General features: G+C 39.8%; 1 protein-coding gene across 1 annotated transcript; it reads left to right on the plus strand.

Moving 5' to 3' along the window:
• Window positions 1-1,896: 1,896 nt before the first annotated feature.
• LOC103981535 (ATP-dependent zinc metalloprotease FTSH 9, chloroplastic/mitochondrial) lies at window positions 1,897-25,670 on the plus strand. Its single transcript, XM_009398289.3, has 17 exons — window positions 1,897-2,660; window positions 2,735-2,888; window positions 10,999-11,091; window positions 11,218-11,306; window positions 12,121-12,244; window positions 14,532-14,651; window positions 15,053-15,103; window positions 16,018-16,079; window positions 17,026-17,083; window positions 22,279-22,404; window positions 22,484-22,564; window positions 23,467-23,596; window positions 23,799-23,947; window positions 24,040-24,321; window positions 24,398-24,487; window positions 24,573-24,626; window positions 24,915-25,670. The coding sequence occupies exons 1-17, from the start codon at window positions 2,083-2,085 to the stop codon at window positions 25,032-25,034; spliced, it is 2,361 nt and encodes a 786-aa protein (XP_009396564.1). The 5' UTR covers window positions 1,897-2,082; the 3' UTR covers window positions 25,035-25,670.
• Window positions 25,671-26,083: the final 413 nt, after the last annotated feature.

A 26,083-nucleotide genomic window follows, 5' to 3' on the forward strand; every position in this document is an offset into this window, starting at 1 on the left:
CGGAGAATTGAGGTGGAAAGGAAGATGGGGAGCATTACGGAAATCACGTCAAATGTTTTCTCGATGATAAATGTCTTCTTCTTCTTCTCTCACAGAGTTGATGCAGTCATCTAATTAGCTCATAAGGTTGTATTGTAATGGCGAAGCATGAGCGTTAAGCAACATGAGAACCACATATATAGGGCAACATCCTTTGGGAACGGTTCCCACACGAATCATTAGGTGATGGATTCACTTCTGATCGATCTGTGGTTTGTGGAAGTACTCGTTAGCAGCCACCGACAGTTCAGGGAATGTACTTTGACCGTTTCAGAAGCCTGCTTGTACCAGTAAAAGGAGATGACATGAAGGTCAAACATGTATGTTTCTCTACCGTTCTGTACTACATTGGTCAAACATGTTGTGACAATTGTTCCGGATAGACAGCACTCTCTCTCTCTCTCTCTCTCTCTTCGTTGGAGGAATTGCTCCTTTCGACATCATCACGTCCGGCGGTAATAAGCTGTTGACTGTGAGCAGATCGGGGAAAGCAGTAAATGTAACTCGGAGTCATCTTCCTCGTCTTACGCTTCTTTCGGTTTAAATGGCAACTTTAGCACTCTGATCGTTTCGATGCGAGGTGGTGATCAGACATTCACATCGAACCTTGTTCTGGCGGGATGGCTGAAGTTGCGTTGTAGAGAGCCATTGCCATTGGTGACGTTGGTGTTGCTTCTAACTTGTGTCTCTGGATTCATGCAGACGTCTCTTATACAGTGATCCAAGCTTTAACCAAGCCAGTGAGTGGATTGTGTTTGTGATTCCGGCATACATGCAGTTCTTGCTGGGTGATTACATTTCTAGGAAGAAAACATACCTCGTAAAACTTGCCAGTAAATCCTATTCGACTAAGTTGGTTGGCTTCATGTTTAGATACTTTGGAGATCACAATGGATCTATTGTAAGAAGTAATTTCAAGTTTGTTCTTTGCATGTTTGGTTCAAAATTATAATCCATAAGTTGTGTGTTTATGTTAAAATTCTTATATTAGTTTATTTTTCTTGGGTAATTTACCAAATAAAATATTTACAGTCGATTTTTTTAATCAGATGATGCACATCGTAGTCGTTTTTCACTTTGTGACATTTATTTTTCATAAAAAATTAATTTTATCCTCATAAAAGTTTTGAATCGATGTAACTCAAATCTCTAAACCCCCCTCCCTCCTCCTCTTTCCTTTTTCTCATCCGCCTCTCTCGCTTTTATCTTCACCTCCATCTCCTCCTGCTACGCCACCTTCTCCTCTTTCTTAGTCTTCCATCCGCCTCCTCCCACCCATTTTAGTAAAATTTATTAAAATATTTTAAACTTATATATTTACATATTATGACACTCATATATATATATATAATTTTAAATAATTATAATTTAATTTTTAGAATATTTTTTGAAAGTTAAGAAATAAAAGAGGAAGGAGGAGGAGAACGAGTGAGGGATGGGTTGGATGGGGGAAGGAGGGAGATGAGATGGAGGAGGATGAAGCAGCGGAGAAAGAAGGGAGAGATGGAAAGGGTGGGGGAGGAGGAAGGAGATGAGAAGGTGAGAAGACGGAGATGGAGGAGGAGAAAAAAACTAATTCATGCACTTGGATCGAGTCTCGTTGTCATTCAAGCTAAATATTGACATCATTTTAGTCAAAATTGAAAAACGAATAGAAGCATCATCCGGCAAAAAACAAGTTAAAAATCAATAGTTAGATCTCTTTTCTGTAAATTATCCTATTGATCTATATTTTGATATAGCAAAGGTGTCAACTAATTGAATCACTTAAACGACATTAAAGGTAAAGACGATGTGAGGAGGGATGCGTCGCCAACAGAATAAAGTATCTATTCCCTGCTTTGCGTGCACTACTATTCGCTCCTTAACCGCCTCTTCGCCTCTCTCTCTCTCTCTCTCTCCTTCTCCTTCCCCTCTTCAACTCCGACTCCCGTGGCTTTCGATCGTCATAAAACTCTAACACCAAACTCCCTCAACTCAGGCTGAGGGAGCGGGAGCGAGAGAGAGAGAGAGAGAGAGAGAGAGAGTGCGGCGTCGCCATTTATGATGACCGCCGTCCAGGCCTCCCTCTTCTTCCGGCCCCTGTCTTCGCCCTCCCTCTCCCGTCCCCCCAAGCGCCTCTCCCCAGCCTTCTTGATCCCCTCTCACCTCCATACGTCCCGCTTCCACTGCCGCCTCGCCCTCGGCTCTGTCCCCCGCGCATTGCCTCCCGAGAACTCGGACCCGGCCCTGGAACCCTCCTCCCCTGATAAAGATTCCTCCTTGGATGCCCAACCCTCCCGGGGCTCCCAGCTTTCGCAGGAAACCGGTGGAGAGAGCTCGAGAGGGGAGCCCGATGCGGCCGCCGTGGTTGGCGCGGTCGGAAATGGTGCTTCTTTTGTGGATAAGTCATCGGTGGAGAAGACAAGGACGGAGGGCAGGTTCCGCCTCATGGCGTTCTTGATGGGAGCCCTCGCTTCGGCCAGGAAGGGTTTGGATGCGGTTTTGATGTCGGAATGGCTCAGCTGGTGGCCCTTCTGGAGAAAGGAGCAGAGGCTGGAGTGGCTGATCGCGGATGCCGATGCAAACCCCAGGGATGCTGCCAAGCAAAGCGCTCTCCTTGCGGAGCTCAATAAACACAGGTCCAGCTGCGGCAATCATCATCTCTCCTTTCATCTATTTTGCTATCTTAATTGCTTTTCTTTTTGATTGGCAGTCCTGAAGCAACAATCAGACGCTTTGAACAAAGAAATCATGTAGTTGATAGCAGAGGAGTTGCAGAATATATTCGAGCTCTTGTTTTAACTAATACCCTCGCAGAGTATCTTCCAGATGAGAGTTCAGGAAGACCTTCCAATCTTCCAACACTGGTATTTGTTTGCCTCATTTCATCTTTATATTTCTGCATCCTGTGTATGGATGGTCAACAAGTTGGGCTTACATCATGCCATAATTAATAACCCTCTTTTTTATTCCATTTGTAGAACTTAAACTTTAAGATTCAAATGAATTAAGTAATCACATGTGTAGATATACCTGATTCTACCACCAAAACGAATGACGGGACTCCACGGGTGGTGGATCGGGGTCCTTAATCCTATGTATCTGTATATTAAATATGTTTGTCAGACCTAATCCTGAAATTGATCCCACGACATAGTGTATTGATACACCATATGCCATTGTGTATCAATGTAGTGATGGTCATAGGTTGTTGGTCGTGAATCACATGTATCCGAGGCGGCTCCTAAGGTATGTATTGGTGAATGTTAGAATTTCTACTTTCGCTACTGATCTACTACTTCGTATCATGCTGTTACTCGGAGAAGTATGACCAACTATTACCGTACTACTGTTGGCTATATGGTTCTCCATAATACGATGACCGTGAATACGAAGAGTTTCATTCTGTATCTACATCGTGTAGGCTCTATCACATCTACTCAAAATCATTCACTGGCTTCTCCTTTTTCTTTCGTGCATAAACTTGACCAGTATCTCGTCGAGTTCCATGATCTGAATCTTGGGTGGCATGTGTAAAAGATTGCTCCTCGGTCCATGCACCACCCTTAAATTGTGTAGACGAGACCGACGACTCCTCGGCGTCACTGCCATCATCGGTCGAGGGATTGTTGTCTATGTCGCTAAACCATCCGAGCGAGTTGCTGAATGCAATTGTGTAGGTGTCTCGTTACCCGACGCAATTCTTTCCAACAGTGCAGCTGATGCTATTATTTTTCCCTTTGCCTTTGCCTTTGTACGTTGGGTGGACGATTGTGACGGTTAGGTGTCTCTAGTTCCTAGAGTAGTTTGACTTGATCTTGTTTGGCTCCTTCCACCACGTTCTGATCAAGGGGGATTTTCCTTTTGCTGGGAATGTGCTACCTCTTCTTCTATTTCCTCGGTGATAAAACATGAAGGACGTTGAGGATCTCCTACCTCATTAAGTAGAGGATCCTTTTGGTTCTCCGTCGCTTCGACTCACTCTAATATCGACTCTGAATCTTCGTTGTAGAATTGGAGGTCGATGGGATCAATCTCTAGTTCCTCTAGCTCCTTGTCCAGCTCGAGCCACTGCAACCTTAGCTGCATGTTATAATAGTGGACATTTACTAGTTTGTCCAATTGTCTATACGATAGTTTGTTGCAGACCTTTGTGTGAATCAATATGAAGGGTGACCAATTACGTTCGCAACCATTAGATGTCGCCGTTTGTGACAGTACACGAATGACAACCTTCCATAAATTTGGTGTGTCCCTTCAAAATGTAGCTACCACTCGACTACAAAAAGATATAAATAAGACTTTATTAGCATAATAAATAATTAATATCAAATATAATTAGTAATTAATATGTGTAATTTTTTCTCACCAGGATCCATAGTGTAACTACACGATACAACTACAACATCGGAGAATGAACCAATTGTATTTCGGAATAATCGGCCCTCTATAATAGCATTGGTTGCACCAGCAGTGTTTGACAAGAGTCGATTTATAATATTTCTTAATGCCGTTAGTAAATTATTTTGCATTCCAAGACTATACTGATATTGAATTGTCAGGTTTAGATAATGCATTGCAAGACATAATTTTATTAGTAAAAATTTTTTATGTAATAAAAATTATGAATCAAATTACACTGAATATGAATTTACCTGTATTATGGATATCTTGATCCATATAAACTTCAGTTCTACGATCAATGATCTGTAAGTATTGGTCGGCCTTAAAATCATTTTTGAATGTTTTCCTAACCTCCTTTCTTGCTATAATTATCATATGTTTAAGATAAGACATCTATAGATGCTTGTCCATATCGACCTTTTATAAATTCAATCACAGTCTCCCAAAATCTAAAAGAAAGAATGATCTTTTCCATCTTCTTTCTAGTGCTTAATCTCGAATGCTTGGAATCGGGTCATTCCTGTAAGGTGGTCATTGCCTTGAGACCCTATCTCTTTTGCTGTAATGACTTTAATGCAATGAAATTGGTAGCAAACCGAGTGACACCAGGTCGGAGTATCTTACAATGTATATACTTTTCCATTAAAGAGTGGATTCAATAATGATTATATATAAATTTTGTAATTGATTGTGCTCGAGCTACACACTTACTGACTGCGTCTATCTCGCTAATATCCTTTAGCATTAGATCCATGCAATGAGCTACATATGGAATCCAAAATAATTTTTATTCTTTTTTCCATCAATTTTAAATCAACCTTCTTGAAATTCGATCCATTGTCGGTGACTCTTTGAACAATGTACCGTGGTCCGATCTTCTCCACTACGGTGTCTATCGAGCTCTTAATATAATTTGCATCTTTGATCTTGTCAGAAGCATTAACTGACTTATGAAATATCACCCGTCTGTTGCAATAAATAAGAAAGTTGATACTCATTCTTGTTGGCCCTGTCCAACTATCACACATCAGTGTCACCCCATATTCGTCCTATTGTCTCTTGAAAGATTTAATCTAATCCTTCGGTTCTGCCACCTCATTTAAATGTACGCTGTGAATCTCCCTCAGTGTTGGAGATTCGATCCCTGTGCCAGACTTTTGAATAGAGATCATTCTCTGGTAATATGTACCTTGGGCTGCGTTTGCTGGAACCTTATGGGAGTTGAATCATTTTGAAATTGTCTTTCCAATATCTCGCTTATTTTCTTTTGTATATGCATTGTCAATCTGTGTCTGCCAATGATTTAAAAGGCGCTCGGCCATCTAGTGCTTGAGCTGTGTCGCTCTGCTAGGCCAGTCTTAGTGCCCGAGTAGTGTTGCTCGGCCAGTCATATATAGTCAATTACCGTTGCTCGGCCAAACATGGGCCTGAATAGTGTTGCTCGGCCAAGCCAGTACCCGAGCTACGTTGCTCGACTAAGCCAATCCCCAGTGCCCGAGTAGTGTTGCTCGATCAAGCCAATGCTCGAGTAGTGTTGCTCGGCCAGTCATATACAGTCTGTCGTTGCTTGGCTCAAACATTATTCGAGCAGCTGCTTGGCCAAACATGGGCCCGAGTAGTGTTGCTCGACTAAGCCAGTGTCCGAGCCATGTTGCTCGGCTAGGCTAGTCCCCAGTGCCCGAGTAGTGTTGCTTGGCCAAGACAGTGCCCGAATAGTGTTACTCGACCAGCCATATGCAGTCCATCGTTGCTTGTCTCAATCATTACCCTAGCAGCTGCTCGGCTAAACGTAGGCTCGAGTAGTGCTGCTCGGCCAAGCTAGTGCCCGAGCTACCTTGCTCGGCCAGGCCAGTCCCCAATGCCCGAATAGTGTTGCTTGGCCAATCATATGTAGTCAATTGTCGCTGCTCGGCCAAACATGGGCCCGAATAGTGTTGCTCGGTCGGACCAGTCCTTAGTGACCGAGTAGTGTTGCTCGGCCAGTCATATGCAGTCAATCGTTCCTTGGTTCCATCAACTACCAAGCAATCGCTCGACCAAATGCGGGTCCAAGCGGTGCCGCTCGGACAAGTCCACACCCGAGCAGCGTCCTTCAGCCACCTGGGTGTTCAGATAGAATCATTCAGCCAACCCTATATCCAAGATATGCAGATCGATTGGCCTCGCCCCCGGGTGATGTTCCTCAACCTGTTTGACACCAAGTAGGAAGTCCCCGACCGACCAACGATTGAACCACTAATCCCAGCACAACGGTCGACCCGACCAACTAGAGGCACTGTGCCATGCACCGAGCCCCTCTTAGAGGAACTCGATACATGGCTCTTTGAGGGGGGGAAGAATGATATGGCATGTTTCAGCACCATCCACATGGCAACAGGCGGCGACCACGATAGGGCCAACAAAGGACCTCCTGGCTGATACGATGCAACACCTCTGACCCAAACGAGGCGACTACACGCCCTTGCGTTGTTCGACGCCGTACAAGTCAGTGCCAAACACCATGAAGGCATCCTAGAAAGCTCGGAACGACGTCGCACGACGCTGGTCCGTACAGGTTGGTCGACGCTCGTCTACAGGGTACAAGTCATTTTCCCGAGGAGTTGACAGCCATTAAAGGACCATGTACGACCAACCCTCCTTCGTAGGTATAAAACCCAACCCCCTGACCAATGCCGGGGGGACTTCGAGCATTTAACTCACCCTTACTCCACTCAACACTAACTTAAACTTCGGAGGGGTTGAGTCGGGAAATCCCCCTCCCGACCTCGACTTTTGTGCAGGAGCTAGTGACGGAGAAGCAGGCGACGAGGCCCGAACTCAACTCGACCCAATGCCCATTTCCACCACCCTAATCTCCACATTGTCACACACTTAGCTGGTTTTGCCTAAGTCGTGCGGCTCACCCTTGCGTGTTCGTTCGCAAAGGTTAGCCTCCCCGAAACCTCTTATGGTCCCTTAGGACCTACAAAAAAGAAAACTGGTTAGAGAAAACATTTCACTCGGGATCTACAAGCAATCATTTCAGTGAACACTTCATAGCTAATGCAAATTATAAACAGACTTCACAAGCTCTGAACGGTTGCACAATAAAGGGTCCAAAATGATCCACTACAGATCGAAATCTCCACAAGTGCCCACATGACACAATCTTTGTTTGCAAGCCTAGGATGGTCACCAAAACCAAAGAAAATAGGGCTTCTAAGGCTATACTATCAGCCCTTTACATGCTGTGCAAAGTATGAATAAAACCGAAAGACACGGACATACATGAGCATTACATCAAACATCTTGTTTACAGTTTTGTCTGTGACATTCTCCCCCACTTATTTCTTCGACGTCCTTGTTGAAGCCTTTGTAGATGCTGCATCTCCTCGCCTTTGTTGAGTCTTCAATCTTCTGCTCCAGTTGCAATGCGCCTCTTGGCTCGCAGCTGCACTCCATCGTTATTGTTGAATAGTCGAACTTTGATTCGCTATGCTACTTCAACTCGCCAATGACTCTTGACTCTAGGGTGGGGTCAGTTGAGTTGTGTTGATCCCTATTAATTTCTATAGATCTCTCAGATGAAGGAAAAGACCATCTTTAGTATGTGCTAGTCTCTCAAATGCCTCATGTTGCTTGAACTAGGTGGATGCTTGTTGGAGCTTTAACGAGTATCGCCTCGCAAACTTTAAAGTTTCTGGGTCTTAACTCGGTAAAATTTGCCCATCGATTCTTCTTCCACTTAGTCGTCACTTCCAAGTAGGTTCGCATCACTTTCGCTTTCGATTGACATTCTATTGGGAAATGATGCAGATCATCTACTCTTAGTAGCACTAATCACCATTGGTGAGAATTCGACAACTATTGTCTTCAACTAGGTTTCTTCAAAGGGTCTTTGAACCTATGCAGAGCTCCTCTACTGAATAGATAAGAGAATTAAGATACTCGGTTTCGCCTATTCTCTTAAGAGTTGAGAAGGCAAAGGATACTTTGATTTCGCTCGCCTCCTCGAGGGTTGAACTCTATAATACATCGAGCTACTTACTAGCCTTCACTTGCTCTTTGCTCACACTTTTGAAGGACTCGAAGTGTTTGCACTCCTTGCGTTAAGTTATCTACTATGATTCACCTTCTCAATATCATCGAACTTCTGGAATGCAAGAAGTTTTCACCTTAACTTTGAGCAAGTTTAGTAGTTTTGGTTGCCTTTGGGATTGTACCGTCTTCTCCATCATCTTTGCTGCCTACTCCTCTGAGTTGCTAAGGTGCAACACCACGTATCATCTACTTCGTTTCTTGGTTAAGCACTCTTGCATCGACCCGAAGTCCTTCACTTTCGGCTATCTTGAAGAGAATTCGTTGACACCGGTCTTACGAAGTTCTCTGGCCTCTGCCCTTCAGCTTTGTCTTGGTACGTGGAGTTTGCCTCTGCATTCTCCACCTCCTTGATCGTTTTCACGACCAAACGCTCTCCCTCTATGAGAACAAGGGATTGATGACTTCACGGAAGTCCTACCTCTACGGTACCTTGGCGTTGCCCTGCCAATGGCCCTACTATCCATCGCCTTGCATCTGCGCCCCTTTCTTCGTGATCGGTAGATCTGCCTCTGTGGTATTGTGGCACTCCTTCGAGTCCACCTTTATTCTAAGTGATGCTTGGTTTTGGGTAGCTAAGTCCCTCTGGACTCGTCGTCGCTTCCTCGCCTCTTTCAACCCCTTGCTTCAACACCTTTGTGTTCTCCGAGCAGTTCCCCTTGGTCGATAGAAAGACAGACTGCAACTCCCATGCTTGGCCTCCGCCATCATGTTGCAGGGTTTGCACTGATTCTGTTCTCCTTAGTTTCCTTGATAGCAACGTTCGTTTACTCGACCTTGTCCTCTGACTTGCCAGGCTCTCTTAAGCGAATATGAGCTCTGGAGTAGTCCAACTCTCAAACCGCTTCGATCATACCACTGCATGATTAATTCCCCCCTCCCCCCCGCCCCGCCCCCATGGGACTCACTGGTACTTGCATTCGAAATTCTCCCTCGGTGGTACACAACCCCCATATGCTGATGACCAAGGCTTTTATTCGATGCAAAATTCGATGCATGCACGCAAGACCCATCTCTGCGATATCATGACTTTATTAAATCATCATTAAAACCACTAATCGCAGCATTAAATAACTTTATTAAAACCTAATTAAATCTATTTTACTACTATAAACATGTTAAACATATAAAAGATGCATTAAATACAAGGTTAATTATGATGAAATCATCATTAGATATACTAATTGCTATTAACATAGTTAATTATCCACTAATTACTTTTTTTTCAATACTATAAACATGTCAAACATCCTAATATGTATTAAAGACATTGAATTGACCCAATATCGATAAAATTTCGATTAAATCATCATTAAAACCACTAATCACAGCATTTAATAACTTTATTAAAACCTAATTAAACTTATTTTACCATCATAAACATGTTAAACACATAAAAGATACATTGAATACGTAATTTTGATATAATATATGTTAAATTATGATGAAATCATCATTAGATACATTAATCACACTATTAACATAGTTAATTACTTCGCTTTCAATACTATAAATATGTCAAACACCCTAATAGGTATTAAAGGTATTGAATTGATCTAATATCGATCAAATTTTGATTAAATCATCATTAAAACTATTAATCGTAGTATTAAATAACTTTATTAAAATCATTAATCACAGCATTAAGTCATACATCACATAGAATAGGCTTAATCATCTTATCAATCAATAAAAATCTAGAGAGAGAATACATACCTCTCGATTAAAAAATTCTTCCTCGTAATCCTCCTAAATTTGATTCAATCTACAAATCGTTGCTTTGTTAAGTTTAGGAGAGTGAAAATATAAGAATAAGAGAGAAAATATGAGAATAAATGAGTTTTAAAGAGCTTAAGAGAGTGTGAGAGTGAAATGGATTGAAATAGTGGGGAGGAAAGGGTTTAAAAACCCTTGAGGAGTGCTCCAACGGTCAAATTGATCGTTGGAGCACTGTTACCATTCGGAAATGGTCGGTTTCGAATGGTAACGATTGAAATTGACCGGTATCAGTCGGTACAGGTCGGTAACAGTTGAAATTTCGACCGTTACCACCCTGCACAGCCCGTATTGCCCGATACGGGGCCTAAAGCCTGATACCACCCAGTAGCTGGCGGTTCGTGTACCAGGCGGTACGATACGATTTTGCAATCCTTGGTTGACTGATATTATAGTACAGTCATGTCTTTTTGGAATCATAACCTGGTAACACAGCACATTGACTCATTTTCAGATCACATTTTTTCTACTTATTACATGGATTGCATGATTAAGGTGCTAACATCAGTCTTTCCATTTCTTGGTGTCAAATGTCATGTTGTGGTGATTGCTTAGCTTATATGAAATTTGGAGAATTTGTAAACTTAGGCAATATTGAAAGGAAGGCAGAAAAGAGTTTCCCTTGATGGCATGCTACCTAGAGTTTCCCATTGAACTGTTATTGTTGTGGCATGCTACATCTTTGATCTCTTTGAACTTAAAATAGTTTTATGTCAGTAGTTGCAAGAGTTGAAGCAACGTGCATCTGGAAGCGAGGACAAGTTGCTCTTGAATCCTGGAATATCAGAGAAGCGGCCACTTCATGTTGTTATGGTAAGTGTGTTGCCTTCCGGCTTATTTATTTTTCCTGGACAGTAATACTATAAGAGACACTGTTTCTATATCATGAGACAACATCTGCTCTGATGTAGACTAAATGTTCTAGATTTTGCTTCACAGGTTGATCCTAAAGCATCAAACAAGTCACCACAATTTGCTCAAGAACTCCTTTCAACCATCTTGTTCATCGTTGCTGTCGGCTTGATGTGGTGTGTATTTTGATCTTCCCCAGCTTTATTTCTTCTTGATGTAAAACATGCTCAGATTCCCTGCAGTACGTTATCTGTTTTATCCAAATGATAACCTTAGCAATCCGACTTGTACAAGTTGCATTGAGATCTATTAAAATGTTCCTTTACTGCAAAATGATGACTATAAATTGAGGATTATGAATAGAGGTGGAACCAGCTGTTTATGCAAGCGGGGCTAAATAAGCATGATAGATATGGTGTTAAACTTTATATATTTTGATGAAATAGGTATTGACATTCATGAAAATTTAAATAAGTTTACATGATGATAGGACAACAACAACAATTTGGCACAATGTCCCAATTATTTAAGATATGCAATGTGAACCGCTAGTGTGCTCTAGAGGTAGAAATAGCTTGATGATAAAGCTAAGTTATGCTAGGTGTACATGGCATGGATTTTTTAGTCGTGGAACCCAATCAATAACTCTGGATACCATTGACCTATAAAGCACATAAGAAACACTTGTGGAAAACAAATCAGAGAATCAGCATGAAGCTACTAGGCCAGCTAGTTCATTATATGCCCTAAGCTTGTTTACAAGAGCAGATTTCAGATATTGGATTCTTTGTTCTGCTCTCTGTACTGTTGCCCTTTTTTTTTTTTAAGATCATGAACTTCATGGCTTTTTTTTGCTGTTGTTTCACAAACTGTGGTTACTAACTTTTGAGGCCTTACCCAAAATTTCTTGCGATAGTGTCAAGCTGTCTTTCCTATTTTTTTATTTTCTTGCAGTTGTTGATTTAATTTTCTTGTTATTTCGATTACAAGGGTATTAGGTGCAGCTGCACTGCGAAAGTATGTTGGCAGCTTAGGTGGTATTGGGACTTCTGGTGTTGGTTCGAGTGCCACATATGCACCCAGAGAGTTAAACAAAGAAATTTTACCAGAGAAGGTAGTAATGCTTGTTTCATGCTTACAATGGAGATATGATTTGTATTAATATTTTCCAAAGATCTTAAATATTTTATGTGGCATGTTGATTTTGGTCTGGTAGTTCTTTCTTATAATAAAGAATACGTAAGTTCTTGTTTTTTTTTTCTTGTTGGATGACATTAAAAAAAGTTGATTGTGCTCAATCTGAGGCACCTGTCATTATGGATAAATGCACATTTCCCATCATATTGAAGAACTATTGAGATGTGCACATTGAATCCTGTGGCATAATTTTGATAAATTGCTTCTCGAAAATCCTCTATGCTATCTAAATTGATTATTGTTTTTGAGATCTTTTTGGTAAAAGTAACATATCTGCATGTATAACTTTGTAAAGGTATTGTGTTCTCACATATATGTTTTGGAGGGCCTTATGCTGATCCTTTAATGACAGTGTTCTGAAAATTCTTGCTTCAAGCAACATTTGACAATGATCACTGCCAAAAAATTGACTTGCTTTAATGGTTATGCAACTTTACTTTCTGAATCTCCACAACTTATATAGGGCAAATCACTTTCAAATTATTATACTTGCGCCCGAGGTTTAGACTTTAATTTCATCTTCTGGTATAAGACAAAAGCATGTATGGGCAAATAATTTTTTTTCTTGGTTTGATAGTTGCGGATTAGAAAAAAAAAATTTAGAAAATAAAAAATGATAAATATAAGAGTCACTCTGGCTCTCAAGTACCAACTCCTAGGGACAAAGACATTGTATCTTCGTACATCTTCATATGAATTGTATTTATATATATGGTTGAATGAATGAATGAATATGTGTTTTCCCACAATATATAAAAAAGAGATATATAAGCACAATTCATATACGTGAAAACACATTCATTCATTCATTCATTCAACCATATATATAAATACAATTCTATCTCTTTTTAAATAGACCTCCCAATGAAAAAAAGGCAAAATATATTTAAATAAACATATTCATTTACTGAAGGACAATCAATCATCATTATACTATTTTGATAATATTCAATTTCACTTTTGTTCTAAGCAAGGTATGCAATTTCGAATAATACCGTCTGGTACCGGCGGTACGTACCGGTCCGTCTGCTGATCGATACACGGATCGCCCATTACCAGATGGAACGAAATATATATTAATATATATATATATATTAATATATATAAATATATAAATATTTATATAAAAGGAATATTTATAAAAGGCGACATCGCCTTTTATAAAAAAAATTATATAAATATATATAAATAAATAAATAAATAAATAATATAATATTATATATATATATATATATATATATATATCGAGCGGTATACCGCTCGGTATACAATATCTTACCGTACCGAGCGAACATCGAAACTCCGGTACGGTACGATATTGTATACCTTGGTTCTAAGGATGCCTTCTTTATCAAGATATTTATTTGGTATTAGTTTCCTCTCTTGCGAAGTATCTCCGATTTGGACAATCTTGGAGTGGAATAGAATTACACAAGATGTTGTTATGTGAAAACTTATTGCATTTATGAAAACCCACCAAAATACTAAAACCGGTGTAAAGAAAAATTAACATGATAGGTCTTGGATCATCTTTTTCTACGTTTTATAGGATCTCATCTTCTTTGGGTATCTTTTATTTCACTTATAATACTAATATTTTGTTAGGTCCAAATTCTATCCATGTAGATGAAACCCAACTATTCTCAAATAATATATCTCTTTAACATTGGGCACATATGTTTTAGACTTGACATGCTTTGGGTAGCCTTGATCTTGGGAAGAGAACCGAGATGCTTGAGTGCTCTTGGGCTTAGGAGAATACCATAAAAAAGGGTGGCCCACTGCACAAAATTTGAAGTCATTATGGGATTTAGGGAGGGTCAGTATATGTGGCCTCACCCCTACAGAAAAAGTGATTGCTTTGCCGCAACGTGGGAGTATAACATTATTGACAATATTTTATAGTTTAAAATATTTCATTCAGCCAATTCTATTTATGCAGACTATGTGGTTTCAGTTCAATAAAAGTCTGTCTTCTTTTAACATCTCTTATGTTTGCTGCAGTTGTTGTATCCTCTTTACTAATTTTACTATATTCTGGACTTCGTAATTTTGAAATCAAATTGTAAATGCTAGACTCCTCTGCTTTATCTTGTAGTCAAATGTCATCAGCACTATTATGCTTGCTTGAATTTCAGTTTCAAACTTAATTGGATAAGGGATCAAAAGAATCTCATATTCTTGTTTTACGAATTCTTATGCAGAATGCTAAAACCTTTAAAGATGTTAGAGGTTGTGATGATGCAAAGCAAGAGCTTGAGGAAGTAGTTGATTATCTTAAGAACCCAGGAAAGTTCACTCGCCTTGGTGGGAAATTGCCTAAGGTTTGTGCAAAGTTTTCTTTGGCTTTGGGATTTGCATGGCTCATCTGTATGTTTCTTCTATATATTCTATAACATAATTATATGGGTAGTATATGGTCCAACCCTTTGTATAATATCACTGTGTACTGTACCCCAAAATTTAAGGATCATGTCAGGGACCTATTGTAGGTCTGTCATTCTAATATTGGTTGTAATGTTTGATGGACTTTTAATTTTTTATCCTTCACCTCTTCTGTACAACACCTACTATTTTGTAATGCTCAACTTTGGTGAAGATGCTGACCTTATTTAATTCAAATCGTAAGAATGCCATATATAGCATTGGTTTCAACTTCCAAGCACCTGTAAACAATAATTTGTATTTTTTTGATATTATGTACTTGGAACATGCTCTTTTGCAGGGAATTCTCTTGACTGGTGCTCCTGGCACTGGAAAGACTCTTCTTGCAAAGGTGAGAGTATGCCACTGTATTCAAAATAGTTTATTTGTGTCTTCATAGATAAACAGTTCTTATGTGTTTGCATATGTTTGTACATAAAAATTCATGAAATTATGATATAAAGGGACTTAGGATGGTTTCATGGACAGTTTTCTTTAGCTATATGTTGACAAAGAGGCTCAAACCCAACGTAATTTGAAATTTTACAACCAACACTAGCTGCTGTTTTTTAGTTCAATAGTTTCATATATTTACAGGTCTTTACACTGTAGATTATTTTGGTCGTCAATGCTGCAATATACTTGACCTGTATAACTTGTTTGTACTTGTGAGATGTGTATGCTGGTGATCTTCTATATTTTGGAATGTGCTTAGTCTCACAATTCCCTTTCTTCAACGTAAGAGAAAGTTTTCTTATAAAAAGCCACACAGTCAAGGTAACTAAGGTTTCATGTTTGCTCTATCCTTTCTACATATGTAGAGAAGCGATGTTGAAAATTTCTGTTATTATGTCAGGTATAGTCAAGGATCCTCTTGTCATGTCATGAGGCACATGCCGGTTTTGAGTGGGCATGCTTCAGAATAGTAGTTCTATGAGCTTTTTTGACTATGCACATGTCATACCTCTTGGTCACAAACATAACACTGCCAAGCCTAATTGCGTGTGCAGAACTGACCTGCCAACATTATCATGAGAGAGCCAACACAGCTTGATATGCATATGCGATACTCAGAAATGGCTGGCATTGTCTAAACATCTAACTGTCCCTAGTATGTACTACCTTGTCAGTCTAGATGCTGTTGGTGTGTTATGATGCTAGACTTTCTTGTGGGTGCAATTTTCCTTTATAAATCAAATTAATCTTTGGTTGGTATGTACATGTATTAAATCATTCTATCACTGTGACTAGATCTAGTTTGTGCAGGCTGTTGCTGGTGAAGCTGGTGTGCCTTTCTTCTACAAAGCAGGTTCTGAATTCGAGGAAATGTAAGAGAACTTACACAAATAAGAGATCTCGATATGTTATGATGAAATGATTTAGTTATATCATGGAACTAGACTAGAACATATTCTCAAGTGTACTATTGAAAGATCTTTTTGAGATAAACTGCCAAAGCTATAACATGGGGATCTTTCTATCACAAACTTTAGTTTATCACTCTTTTTTATTGTTGTTAAAGTTGTGCTCGGGAGGGACTAGAGGAACAAGAGAGATGATTAAGAATTAAGAGGAACAAGTTGACAAGGTGAACTAGGTGTTTGAGTTGATTTGCTTTTTAGTTGCACCATCCTATACCCAGAAATTATATTATAAAAGGCGTAACCGAGGAATTTGGCCATCAGTACATTGTGAACTACATTTTATTAGTATCAAAGATATCGTAATCCTGATTTTCTGAATTGAGTAAAGAAGGAATTTATTTTCATAATTTGCTGTCTTTGGTTTTGATTTCATTCGCAGCTGTACTCTAATTTTAATTCTTAAGATTGTTGTTATGTGTCTAGTTTAATTCCATTTTGAAGCATGTTTACTTGTTCCCGAAGCTTAATATTATTACAAAATGGTCCTCGCTTTGAGACACTCTGGCAGTCTTAACTTCATTTTGTAGGGCAAGGAAAAAGTTTTTACTAACTCTACAATTTTATATTAGTTGATATGAATTGTTGCATCTATTTACAATTTGACTATAGTTTACTGTGACCTTAACGTGGCTCCTTCTAGATGTTCATTAGTGGTGCAACATTTCCTTGCTATAGTAGCTTTCAAGTCAACTTTAACAAGCTTGTCATTTTGTTGAGAGTTTTAAAGGCATCAATGATTTTACTATTCCACTGATTACCTTTTCAGTTGGTTTACATTATAGTTTTGCTCAAGAATATCAAGTTAAAAACCCTTTTCAAAGAATCTTTTCTGACTTACCTTCCCTGCCAGGTTTGTTGGAGTTGGAGCTAGTCGTATGAGATCATTATTTCAGGCGGCTAAGAAAAAGGTGAACTTACAGATAACTTCTGTGTTTCAGTTTATTTATTTACTTATGAATTATAAGTTCACTATTTCAAACATGATAGGTAGTGTATTATTATACATCTCTGTTGTTTCATCATTGGAAAGAGATTATCATTTTCGCTAGTTAATTTTTTATTTTATATGTAAAGGAAGTCAAGATACTAGCTAACTTCTGTTTATAAAAACTTATACAGCTTGTTTATATTATTTGAGGCCATCATTTATTGATTATTAAAATACTTATTTTAAAAAGTGGTCAATGTGGCTGTTTATGTGGGCCATATGCATATGCGGTGTCATATGACCACATCATACAAGGCCTATGTAGCTTCAATGTGCAGTGCAGTTGCATATGCGGTGTTTGCAGCTGGATGTGACTGAATAGTTGGTGCATATTTGATCCGCATAAGTATGAACATGTAATCACATATTGGTTTTTATTTGGTTTGGTCGCTACTAATTCTACTGTAATGCTATACTATTATTTATAACAATATTGATGAATATAATTCGTATTACATTTTTCTTGTAGCTTAGTACTGATTTCATATTGGTACCATTCCATAGTTCATGATTTGTTTAGCATATATATATGTGTTTTATTTTATTTTTGTCTGTGTTTGTTCTTTTTCTAAATATTTTGACATGAGTAAGAACCCATATTGCCCATATCTGCTTAATGATATTTTGATCAGTTGCATAAAGTAGCAAAATTATTGTATAAGCCGTACGAGAAATGATGAGATTTGACATTCCCATATCCATCTCTGCTTGAACAAAATATGAGTGTGAAACTGAAAATATAAAAAATTATCAACTATTCACTAAAGAAATGGTAATAACCCCAAGGTTTTATCACAGAAAAAGAGGGAGAAAAGAGATGATCACTTCGAGGGGATCGGCCTCTTTGATCACTTTGAGGGGATTGGTCTCTTAGAGTTTGTCAAAAGACTAGAATAATATTTCATTGATAGATGAAAAGAAACAGATACATCCTTATTTATAGAGTTCCACCTAGAGTCCACTAGGACTTCGACTCTTAATAAATAAATAAATATCAAATAAACCTCTATTCAACTCTTACTGAACTAGACAAACTTAATAAAATATTATTCAAAGCTCATAAAATAAAGGGATCCTAACAATTCCTCCCCCTTCAAATCAGTCTTTTCCTCAAGGCTGAGCAACATCAAACTCGGTGAGCTTCTCTTTCAGTACTTCAGTCACAAGGTATCTGTGGCGCATCATAACCCGTTGATCAAGTAAGTACGGTCTCCACTTCTTGATAGTGTAAACAATAGGTCGGCCTTTGGGTTTAATAGTCATTGCAGTCTTCTGAAGAACTATTTCCATCCGATGGCTAGTGGCAGTTGTGACCTTACTTTCACGTCTTCCCTTTAGGATCACCTATTTTTCATTAATAAAAAACTTCATGATTAGTTTAGAAAAATTCAAGAAACATCACTTAGGGTTGATAGCCATTTAATTCCAAGCACCACTTCAAAGTCTTCCAAGGGTAGCAAAAAGAAGTCCACAAGCAACTCTTGGTCTTGTATAATCAATTTTATCTTCGAACATTTGCTATCACAAGTTAAAATCCGTCCATCAATGACATTTACTTCGAATTTGTCACATTCTTTAATGTGGTAGGCCAATCGGTCAACAAACTTACTGTCCGTAAAATTGTTAGTGCTACTAGTATAAATCAAAATTGTAACATGCCGATGTTCCAAAGTTCCTCCAACTTTTATAGTTTGCGGGTTAGAGTAGCCGGTTAATGCATGCACTGTATGCATGATAGGTCCAACATCTTCATCAGAATCCATACCTTCATGATCGAAGTTCACATTGTTAGCTTTCGGTTCCTCCCCAATTGGTTCAATCATCAGAAGTTGCCCTTGTTTACACTGATGCTCCGTACTCCATTTTTCATCACAATGCCAGCACAAACCCTTCGCTGATCTTTCCTTGACTTTTCTCGGGTTAGTCTTCGGGTGTTAGGGTTTTGGTTGGGAATAGATAGGGCGGGTGGCTTGCTGATCATCTGTTTGTTGTCACTTCTGTTTCGACAATTTTCTCTGCTGATTTTTTCGTCATGCAAACGTGCAAATGAGATTGCAGCTATCATAATGCGGGATTGGCAAGCTTTGACTTCACACCAGATATCTAGATTAAGTCCTTCAATAAATGTTCCCACCAGTTGTCGTTCGGATCAATCTCTGGCTTGATTTGACAATCATTTAAATCTGCTATGATATTCTAGCACTGTAGAAATCTAACGAATTTTAGCGAGCTGCCCATCAACATTCTCATATTCAAATGGTCTAAAGCGAACGAGAAGCCCTCTCTTGAATTGCTCCCACGAGGGGACCCTATGACAGGTTTCGTTCCAATCATACCATTGGATTGCATCTCCATCTAATTGGATTGAAGCTATTTCCACATTGGATTCTTCTGGAGTTCTGTGAAAACGAAAAAAAAATTGTACTCTAGAGATCCAATTGGTCGGATCTTCATCTTCCCATCTTGGGAATTCCACCTTCATGCGTAGGTAGCTTGTGTTCTATTCTTGGTTCCTTTTTTCTGTGTCTCCAGATCGGTTCAATATAAGACTTGAACCTTCATCTTGTTGAAACTTGCTAAAGCTCTCCAATAGATTCTTTTTAAAATCATTAAGGGTTTCTTATATCGTGTTCTCAATTTTGGTTTCCAAGGCTTCTAATTCGGCTTTCACTGAGTTGTCAATAGCCATTGTGTAAGACTGCAGATCTGTAATCTCCAACTCCTGTTTCTGGTGTCAGGTCAAGGGCATCAATACTGCCCTATTCGGTGCGGTTGCTGTGAAGTTTGGTCCGGGGCAGTGTTGAGGGCGTAAGGGAATGCGAAGCTGTCGAGGAAGCATACATCAAAGGTAGCGTAAAGGCTTGTTGTGGTCGCTAAGAGGACACTACTGCCGAGGCTGGGAGGCATCGTGGGATGAGACACTGGGAGCAGCGATGGCCAATGCTCTGTCGAGGCTAGTAGGTTGCCGCTACCGAGGCTGGGAGGGTTGCTGCCCTGTTTCTGTCGCTGCATGGGGTGAGAGCGCTGAGGGATCGCGAGCGGTCAGGGGCTGAGGCTACAAGGGCTAGAAGGCGACGGCGGCGGCGACGTGGGGAGCGACTGAGGGTGGCTACGCGGAGGATGGGATGAGGAACTGCAACGGAAGGTCGGATGAAGTGCGGTTGAGGGCGACTACGACGGAAGGGGTTGCATATGTCGATCACGCATGGTCGTTGTGTGCGCGGGCAATTGTGTCACCGCAAGCGGCTCAGGGCTGGAAGTTGCCCTGTTTTGGTCGTTGTGAGGAGGGAAGGTTGCTGCCCTATTTTTGTCACTGCGTGGGGTGAGAGCGCCGAGGGACCGTGAGCGACCGGGGGCTGGAAGGCGACGGCGTGGGGATCGATCGAGGGCGGTTGTGCGTGTGGTTGCGGTTGCTGCGACTCAAGGGGAGCGATTGCCGAGCGGTCGGGGTTGAGGCTGTGATCCAAGGGGAGGAAGGCGGCGGCGGCGGCGTCGGCGTGGGGAGCGACTGAGGGCAACTGCGCGTGTGGCTGTAGTTGCTATGACCCAAAGAGAGCGATCGTCAAGCAGCCGGGGTTGAGGCGATGGTGCCCTTTCTTGCTCGAGTGGGATGTGGCGTGGCTATCGGCTTCAACCCCTTTTCCTTTTTTTGTTTGAGATGATGATGGCTGATGACATCTGCGACGATGAAGTGACGTGAGAAATTACAACGGGAACGTCGAGGATCATTGCTCCGATACCAAATGATAAGACCCCTAGGGTTTTATCGTAGAAAAAGAGAGAGAAAAGAGATTATCACTTCGAGGGGATCAGCCTCCTAGGGTTTGTCAAAAAACTGGAATAATATTTCATTGATAGATGAAAAGAAACAAATACATCAATATTTATAGAGTTTCATCCAGAGTCCACCAGGACTTCGACTCTTAATAAATAAACATATATCAAATAAACCCCTATCCGACTCTTACTGAACTAGACAAATTTAATAAAACATTATTTAAAGCTCAGAAAATAAATGGATTCTAACAAGAAATTGCCAATGACACATTAGTTGTTCATGTTGCTAAAATTTTTCATGAAATGCTAAGGTGCACCATGAAAAGCATGGTATCCATTTTCTGATGAAACTTATCCACTGTAGATTGGCTATTTGACAGATAAGGGGTGAACAAAGATCAAAACCCATAATTGATGTGTTTTGAAATGATTTTGAGCTTCAGTTAATATGTTCTTAAATTCAAAGCAAAACTGGTAGAACCTCCAAAGGCATGAAAACGAAAAATTCTGAAAGTTTTAAAGAATCTTGAAGTTTTTTTAAAATTGTGAACATTTCTCTCCCCAAATGCAATTTCTTTACTAATGCTTGAGCTATGGTATCTTGAGAATTTTATTTTTTTAAGAATATGGTCTCTCCATGTTTTCTTTTAATGTTCCGAGTTCTAAGAAATTTTCTTTCTTGTTAGTCATTGTTTATTATCATCTCCTAATTTTTAATTACCCATCATTAATTAAGACCTTCTTTCCTGTTCCTTGATATATCCTGATTTTGTTTTTATTCAACCGTTCTGATTTTATCATATCTTTGTTTCTTTTTGTGCACATAACCAAAACGAAAAACTTCAAAAGCTAATTCGGAACTCCAATATCAGTGAATTGTTTTAGTTTAAATTATTGACACTGAAACTGAAATTGAGACTTGAGACCGAGGTTCGCAATACCGTACCGTACCAGTATTTCGACCTGGGCTCGGTACCGGTACGGTACGGTATACCGAGTGGTACACACAGGTGTATCGAGTACTGTAGCATTACTACAGTACTACAGTAACTGCTACAGTACTCGGACCGGTAACAGTCTGTCCGCGTACCGAAAATCTATCGGACCGGTACGTACCGCCCATACCGGGCGGTACGGCTCGGTACGGCAAACCCTGCTTGAGACCATGGTCAGAACAGCTAAATGTATAGTTGCATGCATCTGAACATAAGATGGGGCAGAAATAAATAGAGGATATCTTCTCCTTTCCATTTTTTTTACTTCATCTCCATTCTTTTCACTTTGGTAACTTTCTGATTATTCAAATAGCTCACACTTGTCAACTATTATCATTCACAGGCACCTTGCATTATTTTCATTGATGAAATAGATGCTGTGGGTTCCACTAGAAAGCAGTGGGAGGGACATGCTAAGAAAACGTTGCATCAACTGCTTGTGGAAATGGACGGATTTGAGCAGAATGAGGTACATCGTAAAGAAAAACAGTATTGCTGTTTCAAGTGCCACAACTGTACTTCTCAACATCTGTTATGTTCCTTTTCAGGGGATAATATTGATGGCTGCTACGAACTTGCCAGATATACTTGATCCAGCATTGACAAGACCTGGTAGATTCGATCGGCATGTAAGTTATATCGCTCTTTCTGTATGTAGTACATTTCTTTGGTGCTTTAATATTAATTGCTTCAACAAAGAACAAAAACATATTAGTTAACAAGGTGTAGCACTGCAATGTATAGATTACTTGTTTGACTCATGACTGTACTTTTAGGTTGCCACCTTACTCTCTTATTGCCATATGCTAGTTGAGACCGAAGATTTAGGGAATATCAGATGAAAAGTTTGCTTTAGCTTTGTGAGTTGGTGGTCATGTTACAAACTGGTTCTTCTGGCTCGGCTAAGCAAGTGACGCAGCGGGCTTGTGAAAGAACAAGACGACGACGATAAAAATTGAGAGGAATGGAGATGAAATGAGGGTTAGGTTTCTATTATACAGTGGAAATCTTGTGATTATAGAAAATGTCTTAAGATACTTTGAAAATTTTAAAAAATTTCATTAGCATCCTGCAAATGCTGAAATGCTAATGCTACCATAAGGTAGGACCAGCATTTGAGCATTTGCAATACGCCATCCAGGCCAAATGCGATTTGACAAAAAAAAAGTTTACCAAATACCCATTCACATTTGAAATGTGCATTGGGCCCTTAATGCACATTTCAGATATGTTCTCAAACGACCTTGTGTATCTTATTTAAAGCCATGCCAGAAGTATAAAAAAAAATGAATCCTTGATATTGTGAGGCACAACATTTATTCTAGTCAGTAAAGCAGCATCATACTCACTTCACATTTTGTTGTTACTTTGGCGCAATGCATTTTTTAGTAATATGTGCTCATAGTCATTATAGGTGGAAAGGAACTATTCTGGACATGCACTAAACCATTTTTATTCTTGCAGACTACTATTATGATATTCTTGCTCCTGGATCCATTTCAAAAAAAATCTAATAAAGTCTACTTTCTAGATTGTTGTTCCAAGTCCCGATGTGCAGGGTCGACAGGAGATTCTGAAGCTTTACTTGCAGGACAAACCATTAGCTGATGATATAGACGTAAATGCAATTGCTCGTGGTACTCCTGGCTTCACTGGAGCAGGTTTGTTGTTTTAATTTTATCGTGTAAAGTATATTTTCTGATGCATGTAATCATAGATAAACTTGAACGGCCAGTAATCTGTTTCCATTTAGTTAAACATTGGGGTGTATTATTTTCAGTATGTATGATGAAATTGTGTCAGCGATTTGTTTCTTAGAGAATAAGTGACTCAACTAAAAATATTTCCTGAATTATTTGTTAGATCTTGCAAACTTGGTAAATATCGGTGCCATTAAGGCTGCAGTAGACGGCGTTGACAAGATAACTGCTGCGCATTTGGAATTTGCAAAGGATAGGATGATTATGGGTACAGAAAGGAAGGCCATGTTTATATCTGAAGAATCAAGGAAGGTATCCATGCCATTGTTACTCTTGTTATTTTTGAAATATTCATTTGCCATTCTGGATAAATTCTTTATGCCCATGCTTATCTTATCTTTCAGCTCACTGCTTACCATGAGAGTGGTCATGCCATTGTTGCACTCAATACTGACGGTGCTCATGCTATACACAAGGCAACCATTATCCCCCGAGGTTCTGTGCTAGGGATGGTAACTCAGCTTCCATTTCAAGATGAAACATCTATCAGCAAGAAACAGCTGTTAGCTTGTCTTGATGTCTGCATGGGGGGGAGGGTAGCTGAAGAGCTCATCTTCGGCGAAGAGAGTATTACGACTGGTGCCAGCAGTGATCTCCGGACAGCCACAGAGCTTGCTCACTACATGGTATTGTTTTTCAGTCTAAGCACAATTGTCCTAATTTTTTTATCATTATATGTTGAGTATATCTGCTGCCTGGCAGGTGTCAACCTGTGGAATGAGTGATGCGATTGGCCCAGTGTATGTTAAAGAACGACCAGGTTCTGAGCTGCAGTCACGAATAGATGCAGAAGTATGTTTCCTTTATTAAGGTTATTTGTTAGTTCTAGAGGTCGAACACTTGAATATTTCTCATGATTCCTTCCTTCAAATTTCAGGTGCTCAAGCTCTTGCGAGAAGCTTGTGATCGAGTCAGACGGTTACTGCAGAAGGTTTGTCTTGTGATTTATGATTCGCTTTTGATGTCTTGTAACATGATCCTTGTTGTCAATCTTCATGATATTACTTGCTTTCTCAGTGCATTCTGTAGAGCGCACATGATCTTCTCATCAAATTGATACTCTAATTCTATGGGGCTAACAGGCTGACCTGATGCTTAAGAAATTTATTACCTGCTTACTTCCCTTCATGTTTCTGGTTTTTTTGGGGGGAATTTTATGTATTCTCATGATGTCAATCGGCTTTTCTGTTTCTCACATGATTTTAACTATTCTTTGCAGCATGAAAATGCATTACATGCGCTAGCTAATGCGCTACTTAAATATGAAACTCTCAGTGCGGATGAGATTAAAAGAATCCTAAATCCTTACCAACAGAAAGAGGAGCTTGCTTTGACTTGAGAGAACGCCTTGACTATTTGCAAAAGTCTTTCCTCACTGTAAAGTAGTGTGTACAGTAATGCAATGTAGGTCGATTTTTTGAACAGCTTGTGATAATTCTTGGTATATATATGAAGTGTGGAAAGGAAACTAGGAGTTACTCCTCCCAAGTTCACATCAAACTTTGCTGGGGAATGCAGGAGAACGAAATCCTTTTGCTGGGATATGATTCTTTTAGCTCGGTTGATTAGAGCGGCCATATTGAGTAGAAAAAGGAAGGAAAGGGAACATAATTTTCGAGTTGGGATAAGATCTGCTGAAGATCTATTTCATTTTCACATTTGTATCTACAATGAAAGAGGTGTACAAAAACAGGGCAGGGCAACTTTCCAAGAAATTTATCCGTTCCTGAATGTTATTTGTGTCATGAATACTTATTTGTGAGGGGGTGGCGGTATTACATCAAATCGTGGTAGGAGCCTCGATATTTATATGTTGAGCATTAATTTGGTCACCGGAAATGTTTCGGCTTTTCATGGAATTCTTGTTAGTTTTTGACTCGGCAGGAAAACGTAAAACCATATGAGAAAATTGTATTTACAGATTATTATTATTTTTTTCTTTCTTTCTAACAAAGAACTTGATGTTTTTTTTTTCTTTCTGTGAATCAAATGTCTGTGCCTTTCGGAACACAATTAAAAGCTTATACACAGTCTGAACTCCAGACAGAATAATTGGAGCGACCATAGCGGCACGGCGGTGAGATAGATGTAACATCGCACCGCTTTGCTCCACCAAAGGATAACATTTGCCTCTGCGATACATCCTTGGGTGGTATTAAGATGGTTCGAGGCGAAGGAGGACCGACGAAGCGTCCTTCACCTCCACCCCCTAGCCATTCGATCCACCATGGCAGGACCTCAATAATTGGGGTGGGGTCACATGGACCCCTCTCGCTTACGACGAATCTGCACAGCTCATTGCATTCATTTGGAGGTCATACCAAAGTCAACAAACAACCATAAGGTGGGCAGCGGAGCGTGGCAGAAAACAGTATCACCCACCATCAT

The sequence above is a fragment of the Musa acuminata genome, chromosome BXJ1-4, assembly GCF_036884655.1.
Source record: "Musa acuminata AAA Group cultivar baxijiao chromosome BXJ1-4, Cavendish_Baxijiao_AAA, whole genome shotgun sequence".
Lineage (NCBI taxonomy): Eukaryota > Viridiplantae > Streptophyta > Magnoliopsida > Zingiberales > Musaceae > Musa > Musa acuminata.